Genomic DNA, 8,967 nt, shown 5'->3' on the forward strand with positions numbered 1-8,967 from the left:
TGCTGGCAAGGGCCTCATGCGTTGTCATCAACCCACAGGGAGGTCCTTGTTTCTTTTCTTCTGCTGGGAAATTGAAATTAAAATAATGCTTGGGAAACCGAAACCTAAAAATAAGATACTGGGGACTGGGTCAATATTTAATAGCTGGAAGGTATATCATGGAAACTAAAGTAGAACTATCAGCAATGCTATTGGATATGTCATTAGCCGCGCCCACTGTGGAATTTTTTTTAAGCCAATGGTTTTGGTAAGTCCTTTAAGAGGAGCACCAGCTTCATTTAGTAAGAATAACCTGGTTTTGTTTCCTCTACTGACTTACAAGGTACCAGGTAGTTTGAATTTTAGTCATTTCTTTTTGGGTTACAGAACTTTTTGAGCATAGTGCGGGAAATCAGTAGTTCTCGGTTAGCTTGGGGAAAATATGTTCAGATTTGGTACCTGGGCTGCCTACTAAACAGTACTGATTGGAAACTTCAGTTCTGGGGATAATGGTTGGATGGACTGCAAGGCATTGGGTCAGCAGTCAGAAGATGTTGGCTGTAGAATGTATTTTCTTACCAGAGTTTCTACTTTTTACTTGCAGGTGCATCAACAGCAACGATGGGTGAGAAATAAGAGCAATGAATTTAATTTTTAATTAATGAATTAACTTTCTAGTCATAAACATGTTGCCAACTTTTTTTGATACAGTTACAACAGCTGGGTTCACTTGGCCATGTAAAAGAGAGAAATACAATTATTAACACTTCACATTAGAGGCATCCTTGGAAGGGGTGTTTGAGTGTGAGAAATATGCATGTGTGAGAGAGAGGGGGGAGGTAGGTAGGTAGAGAGAGTGAGAATGGCAACTGCTTACACATCATCATAGCCCAACTATGGAGGAAAAGAGGAAGTGGAAAATGTGGGAAAAAGAGAAAGAAAAGGTGTTGACTTCCGACTCCCTTTGATGTAGTAGAATAAGATAATAATATCAAACTTCAACCTTTTACTTTTACATAGTAATATAAACTAGCCATTTCTATTAATCTATTAATAGAATTCTATTAACCTATAAAATTCTATTAACCTATTAATCAAAGTTTCATTTTTTTCTACCTCAAGCACAAAGTCCAGAAGTGGTTTCCCAAAAATTCAATCTTTCCATTGGGAAGTGTTAAACATGACTTCCCCTGGCAATACAAGTCTTTTCTTGAAGCTTAGTATATATGTCAAAAATCTGACTGACACATATCTATTTCCTTAGGGTTTCTAACAGGAGCTACCATTGGACTTGGTAAGTTGTTTCTCCATGGACTGTTATATTGGTGGGAGAATTTTGCATTAGAGGAGTTCCCAGGGCAAACAAAATGTTTAGTTTGGGGGGAAATAGAACTCTAGATTTTGGGACTCTTTCTAGTGCTGATGGAACTTGAGAATGTCCTTCCTTTTTTCCCTAGCTTTTAAGAAGCACAAATACACCAAGAACCTATAATGCCCAAGTACCTTTTGTTTTAACCAAAATGATTTCAAGATCCATAGGAAGGTTGGAAGCTTCAGTGATAAGTGCAGTCTTCAATCTGTATCCAGGATGGGCAATAGTTGCAACCGTTATAAAAGTGTGAAAAATGGTCATGTCACTTTTTCCATTTTAACTTCAGTCACTAACAAATGGTTGTAAGTCGAGGACTGCCTGTATCGGTTCCATTTTACCCAAATGGAGTTGGGTAAAATGTGTAAAATTCTATGCAGCGTGATTCAACGTGTCATTAATGTTCATTGTGATCAATGTGTCATTAATGTTCAACACTGAGAAACAACTTTTTTGTTGAAAGATTAGTTTGCGGCCTTCCATGAGTAAAGCCACTACTGGGTTAGGTTGTAGCTATTTATGTTTAGAGTAGGCCTTAAGGCAGTGGTGGGTTGCTCCCAGTTCTGTCCGGTTCTTTAGAACCAGTAGTAAAAGTGGTGAGAGGCTCCGCCCACTTGCCCAGATGTCATAATTGACAATCTGCACATGCGCAGAAGCTCCCATTGCGAACCGGTAGTAAAGGTAAGTAGAACCCACTCCTGCCTTAAGGGATATGCAGGCAGGTGAAATAATTTAGAAAGCCAATTTATTGGTTAAAACGCTGGATTGCTTTAAGGAGACATACATTCACTTTAACTGTGTAGCTGATTGAATGACTCTGGTGAGAAATAAGGTATGGAGAGGAAAAATTGGTAGAAAATGCAGTAAATAAACAAGTGATAGAATAGAATAGAATAGAATAGAATAGAATAGAATAGAATAGAATAGAATAGAATAGAATAGAATAGAATAGAATAGAATAGAATAGAATAGAATAGAACAGAATAGAACAGAACAGAATAACAGAGTTGGAAGGGACCTTGGAGGTCTTCTAGTCCAACCCTCTGCCCAGGCAGGAATCCCTACACCACTTCAGACAAATGGTTATCGAAGTTATGGAAGTGATACAAATTTACTTCAGATCTAGGTTATGTCTGTGCAGCAGTAACTAACAGCATGCTTTTCAGGAGCTGCCGTCATCGGGGCTCCGCTGGTACTGAGTGCCGTGGGGTTCACGGCTGCCGGCATTGCTGCCGGATCACTGGCAGCGAAGATGATGTCAGCCGCAGCTATAGCCAACGGTGGTGGCGTGGCCGCTGGAAGTCTCGTTGCCCTCGGGCAATCAGCTGGTCAGTATCTCTTTTCAGTTTTTTGCTCTCTTGTAACAAAACCTGTAATGGCTAATCCAGGGGTGTCAAACTCAAGGCCCAGGGGCTGGATCTGGCCCGCAGGGTACTTAGATCTGGCCCATGGAGCCAGCCTGGAAACAGTGAAGAACTGGGCCCCGGTGCTTCTGCCAGCAAAAATGGGTTCCTGAGCTCCATTTTCAGCTGCCACAGCCTCCTGCAACCCTCTGCCAATGAAAATAGAACTCGGGAGGGCCACCCTCCCGTTTTCACTGGCAGAGTGTTGCAGGCAGAATAGAACTTTTCAGCTCCTACCCTTGGCTGTGTCTGCTTCTCCACCAAGGTTCCACCTCCAGGCATTCACCGCTAACTTTTCCCCTTGGCTGACATGCCCCTAACTGTTCGCCCTGGCCAATGGGCCACAGCCCCTCCATTCCACGTGCTTTGCCCTGCCCATTTGACACCACACTGTTCACCCCGGGCTTTTGGCCACCTGGATCAGTTAGCTGCTGGCCAATCGGCTAGCTGCCAATGCTGGCAGCCAAAAGCCACGGTGCGATCGATTGCAGGAGTGGGGTTGGGGGGTTGGGGGAGGTGCTGCAGCCAAACGGTCTAAGGTGCTTGTTAGGAGAAGGAAGGGGAGGGGTGGAAGCTCCCCTGTATCTGATCGTGCCTTCCTGATAACGAACGGGAAGGAAAGAGCAGGGGTGGGGGGGCAGTAAATACACCGGTTTCATCCAAAGGGAAGGGGGGGGAGAGAGAGAGAAGGCAGACAAGAAAGAAAAAAGAAAGAAAGAAAGAAAGAAAGAAAGAAAGAAAGAAAGAAAGAAAGAAAGAAAGAAAGAAAGAAAGAGAAAGAGGGAGGGAGGAGGGAGGAAGGGAAGGGAAGGGAGAAAGAGGGAAGGGAAAGTGAATGAGATATGGATGGATGGATGGATGGATGGATGGATGGATGGATGGATGGATAGAGGGAGGGAGGAGGGAGAGAAAAGAGAGAGGAAGGAAGGACCACAGACGCTGGCACTAGACGCAGCTTCAGAGGATGCTTTGAAATAGCACAGCTGAAGGGTCCTCGGAGGTCATTTAGTCCAACCCTCTGCTCCAGCAGGAGACCTTATATCATCTTGGTTATTTTGGTGCCACAAAGGAGAAATTCCCAGAAAAGGGAAGGAGTTTACTAGGCAAGGATGTCATGCAGAGGAAGGCAGAGATAGTTCTCAACTTAAGATAACAATTGAGCCCAAAAATTTTGGCTGCTAAGCAAGAGCATTGTTAAAGTGAGTTTCGACAGATCTTACTCAATCCATCCTCCAACAGTGGATGTCAATCACTGTGGGCCAGATTGAGAATTTGAGAGCAAAGAGAATGAACTTTACACAGCCCAAGACTGAATGATAGTCAAACAGCTATCTAGAACCAAGATATCAGTGCCAAACCTTTGAAAAAAATACATAACAATAATTAAGCAATACTAAATTAAACTGCATTTATTCTGCTGAATGTGACGTTTCAGAGCGCCTTGAAAATAAAGCACTTAGTGTATTGCATATGCGTGTGTATCAGTGGTGGGTTGCCCCGGTTCAGACCGGTTCTATAGGACCGGTAGTAAAACCAGAGGGAGGGTCCCCCCACCGACCCCGACATCATGCGCAGAAGAGCGTGCGCGTGAGCGAAGATAAATAGAAACCACCCCTGGTGTGTATATTTCTAAATCTCAAAATCTATAGCAGTGTTGGTGAACCTTTTCAGCACCAAGTGCTGAAATGGGAGCGCACATGTGCCGGAAACCGGAAGAGCAGCTAGCTGGTGCACATGCACACGCCAGAAACCAGAAACGTAGCGCACTGGGAAGATGATCTTCTGGTTTCCGTCTGATCTTCACGCGTGCATGCATGCCAGAAACTGGAAGACCAGGTGGCCGGCGCACATGTGCACAACAGAAACTGGAAAATCATCTTCCTGGCGTGTGTGTGCGTGCGCACTGGGCAGCTGCTCTTCCGGTTTCCGGCACTCCCGCCCATGAAGATCAGCTGGCCAGCATGCTGGAACCCGGAAGAGTAGTGGCTTGCATGCCCGGAGAGATGGCTCTGTGTGCCACTTCCAGCACGTGTGGCATAGGTTTGCAGATCTATAGCAACCAATAATTTCCTCAGTGCATTTACATGAGTACTTAAGCGGACAATAAACAAGACCAATGTATAATTGTACTATTTACACATTTACAGTACTTCTGTATATATGTGTAGCTTTTCGCTAGCTCAATTTGCATAAGATCTAACTTTTAAGTCTCCAAGACATCCCATTATTTTCAGACACTTGTAGAACATTTGATAATTTGTTTTTCATCTTCCTAATTATGTTACATTTTTGTTTTTCACCCTAGGGATGGCAGGCCTTTCGGTCGCTACCAAAGCTGTGATAACAGCCACTGGTGTAGTGGTGGGGCTCCTGGTGTAAGAAATATCTGGAAAGGAATTCACGATATCATTGAGAAGAACAGCACTTAAATACATATCTACGAACTAAGAAGCTTATTTGCTACTAATCAATAATTGATTTATGTCAATCATAATCCAAATAAGTCTCTTCTTTTCTGTTGGCTGATTATACATACATAAAGCTCCTAGCACTTAAATAAAGAAGCATTTGACACTCAACTATGGTTAAGAGTGGGGATGTTTTTTGGAATTGTAGGCAGGGGTTAAATGCTACCGGTTCGCTCCAGTTCAGGCGAATCGGTAGTGATAAAAACGGTAGTAAAAAATACGGTAGTAAAAAATACTTTAAAAAGGTTAAAAAAAAAGGTTCCGATGCTGTGCCGCATGATCCTCCGAACCTTTTTCTTTCTTTTTTAAAGCATTTTTTTACTATGGGTTCCGGCGAATAGGTAAAAAAATGCTTTAAAAAAGAAAAATAAAGTTCCGATGATCGCGCGGCACAGCTGTGATCGTCGGAACCTTTTTCTTCTTTTTTAAAGCATTTTTTTACTACCTATTCGCCCAAACCGGTAGTAAAAAAAAATGCTTTAAAAAAGTAAAAAAAAAAAAAGTTGGCCACGCCCACCCAGTCACAGTGGTGGATTTCAAAAAATTTTACTACCAGTTCTGTGGGTGTGGCTTGGTGGGCATGGCATGGCTTGGTGGGTGTGGCTTGGTGGGCATGGCAGGGAAAGGAGATTGTAAAATCTCCATTCCCTCCCCACTCTAGGGGAAGGTTACTGCAAAATCCCCATTTCCTCCTGATCAGCTGGGACTTGGGAGGCAGAGAATAGATGGGGGCGGGGCCAGTCAGAATTTTTACTATCGGTTTTCTGAACTACTCAAAATTTCCACTACCGGTTTTCCAGAACTGGTCAGAACCTGCTGAAACCCACCTCTGGTATGGGAAGAGTAAGATGCACTGGCAAAAATGTATAAAGATAGATCTGCTAAATGTTGGAAGTGTAATCAACCATCTGGTTCATACTACCATGTGGTCATGCCCAAAAGCTAAAAAATACTGAACGAAAATACATACTTGGTTGGAAAAAATGACAAAGCAACATATAGACTTGAAACCAGAGATATTTTTGTTGGGCATGCTACCGGAAAAATATGATAAAAATATTATATATCTGGTCTTGCATATGTTAACCGCAACTAGAATTGTATTTGCACAGCAATGGAAAAATGATGAGATTCCATCTGAGGGGAATGTAATTAAGAAAATATTAGACTGTGCAGAAATGGATAGAATAACACTCACTATTAAGGATAAAGAAGAAACTGAATATTTTTTGATATGGTTAGACAATAGAAACAGAAGTTAGAAATGAAGAGAAATTGTATAAAAAGAGGAAATGGTATTGTGGAGAGTTATTAAAGAAGATGAGGTTAAGTATTATTGTTATTATATTATTATATTATTAATAATATGGTGATGAATATTACAACAAATATATGAACTATGATTGTTTAAAAATAACTATACCCAGATCACACACTGTTTGATGGAAATTAAATGTTATATAAATAAAACAAATAAAACATGAAAAAAAAGAAAGAATATAGAACACACTAAAGCCAAAATTTAGCTTCATAAAACATCACTGTCAGTTGCTACCTCACTCTCTGCTTGTGCTTCGATGCCATGCAATGACAATCTGCTATGAACTATGGCAGAGGTGGTTTTCAGCAGGTTCTGACCAGTTCTGGAGAACCGATAGTGGAAATTTTGAGCAGTTCGGAGAACCGGTAGTAAAAAGTCTGATTGACCCAGGGATAGGTTTTACTTACCTTTACTACCTGTTCGCAATGGGGCTGTGTGCACGTGAGCGAAGCAAGCTCATGCACCAGGGGTGGGTTCTAAAATTTTTTACTACTGGTTCTGTGGGCAGGGCTTATTTTGTGGGCATGGCTTGTAGGAGGGGTTAATGTGACTGGGTGGGCATGGCCAACTTTTTTTTTTTAACTTTTAAAAGCATTTTTTTCTACAACTTTAAGCGGTTGCAGGAAAAAATGCTTTTAGAAGCCTCTGATGATCAGGCAAGTCAGCTGGGATCGCCAGAGGCTCTAAAAGGCATTTGTTTTTCCTACAACCTCTTCGGCCAAAGAGGTTCGGCCAAAGTGGTTGTAGAAAAAATGCTTTTAAAAATCTCTGAGATCCCAGCTGAGCCGTGCAATCATCAGAGTTTTTTTTAAAAAAAACTTTTAAAAGCAGTTTTTCAGTTGAAGAGGTTGTAGAAAAAATGCTTTTAAAAGTAAAAAAAAAAGCCTCTGATGAGGTGGGCGGGGTAAGTGAGCAGCGACTGGGCCGGGGACTGGTTGGGGTGCGTGGCCAGCCAATGTTATTACCGGTTCTCCGAACAACTAAACATTTTTACTACCGGTTCTTGTGAACCAGTGCGAACCAGGAGCAACCCACCACTGGAGCGCACTCTTCTGCACATGCGCAGAAGCATTTTGATGATGTTGGGGTTTGTGGACGGAGCCTCCCGCCGGTTTTACTACCGGTTCTATAGAACCAGTACGAACCGGGGGCAACCCACCACTGGACTGGCCCCGCCCCATCTATTCTCTGCTTCCCAAGTCCCAGCTGGTCAGGAGGAAATGGGGATTTTGCAGTAACCTTCCCTTGGATTGGGGAGAGAATGGAGATTTTACAGTATTTTTCCCCTGGAGTGGGGAGGGAATGGAGATTTTACAGTATCCCTTCCCTGTCACGCCCACCAAGCCATGCCCACCAAGCCATTGTCACGCCCACCAAGCCACATCCAGAGAACCAGTAGTAAAAAAATTTGAAACCCACCACTGAACTATGGGGAGGCTGGATGGGAGGGGGGTTGCTTGCGGGAAAGCAAAACTGACTGCTGTTTGGGGAAAGCAAAAGGAAATGTTGTATTCCCCCACCACCAAGCTATTCACCCAGCTGAGAGAAGAATGTAGCTGCATGCCAACCTATATTTGAAGTAACCATTCTCAAAACATCTTGAACTTGATGGCCCGGGGGCAGTGATGGGAGGCAACTAAGGGAGGGAAACGTTGAACTTAGAGATTTTGGCACACGATTCTCAGTTCTGTCTATGCATTCCTACAACACACTTGACTTCTAATAAAACTATACCTATCCCAACAAATGGAGCCAAGGATCCTTTCTACTTAGGAGTTCAAGCTGTGGCAAGTCTGACAACCGCATGCATAACTTCATCCCAATCTGTAGCAATGGACAAAGAAGTCATCTATCAATGTAGGCCTGCATATGGTCTCTTACTTGTCTTTGGTTAAGTTCAGTCTTTCTCCAACAGCCCTCCAGAGGTTGCTTCTGGCATTTTATTCCTTGATTGATCAGATTTATAAGATTCAGAGGGTTTCTTTAATAGGTTTAAGGTATCTCGGAGCTCTTGCTGAGTTTGTCCAACAAGCTGTAAAGCTCAACAAAGAACATGTATGTCCAGTGGTCTGCTGCAGCCAGCTTTATACCAGCTTGCGAGAGCCAATTGTTAAATTGTTAAATTGTCATTTGGCAGCTAGTGGTGCAGCATTGCTGGTTGTTGAACAATTATCCATATAACCAATGGTGGGTTTCAACCAGTGTAACAACCTGTTCACTCCGCGCGAGCGCATTACATTTCAAAACAGCTGAGGCGCGGCAATCCACTCTGCCTCGCCTATCAGCTGGGCTTCAAACGAACAAAATATAGGTAGTGTAAGGTCCCAAAATATACTTGACTCACCAGAATGCCAAAGAGAGAGACTCAAGACGCGGCTTGCAAAAAGAAGCAGATTTTATTTATGGCGAAAAACAAAATACTGGATG

At 42.8% G+C, this 8,967-nt stretch overlaps 1 protein-coding gene across 1 annotated transcript; it reads left to right on the plus strand.

The window, feature by feature from the left end:
- Nucleotides 1–223: 223 nt before the first annotated feature.
- On the plus strand, nucleotides 224–5,270 carry LOC139321259 (interferon alpha-inducible protein 27-like protein 2A). The gene is made up of 5 exons (XM_070949922.1): nucleotides 224–329; nucleotides 578–604; nucleotides 1,244–1,273; nucleotides 2,515–2,676; nucleotides 5,057–5,270. The coding sequence occupies exons 1-5, from the start codon at nucleotides 239–241 to the stop codon at nucleotides 5,128–5,130; spliced, it is 384 nt and encodes a 127-aa protein (XP_070806023.1). The 5' UTR covers nucleotides 224–238; the 3' UTR covers nucleotides 5,131–5,270.
- Nucleotides 5,271–8,967: the final 3,697 nt, after the last annotated feature.

The sequence above is a fragment of the Pituophis catenifer genome, unplaced genomic scaffold (genome assembly GCF_029215685.1).
Source record: "Pituophis catenifer annectens isolate HBS135680 unplaced genomic scaffold, rPitCat1.0.hap2 SCAF_9, whole genome shotgun sequence".
In the NCBI taxonomy this organism is placed as follows: Eukaryota; Metazoa; Chordata; class Lepidosauria; order Squamata; family Colubridae; genus Pituophis; species Pituophis catenifer.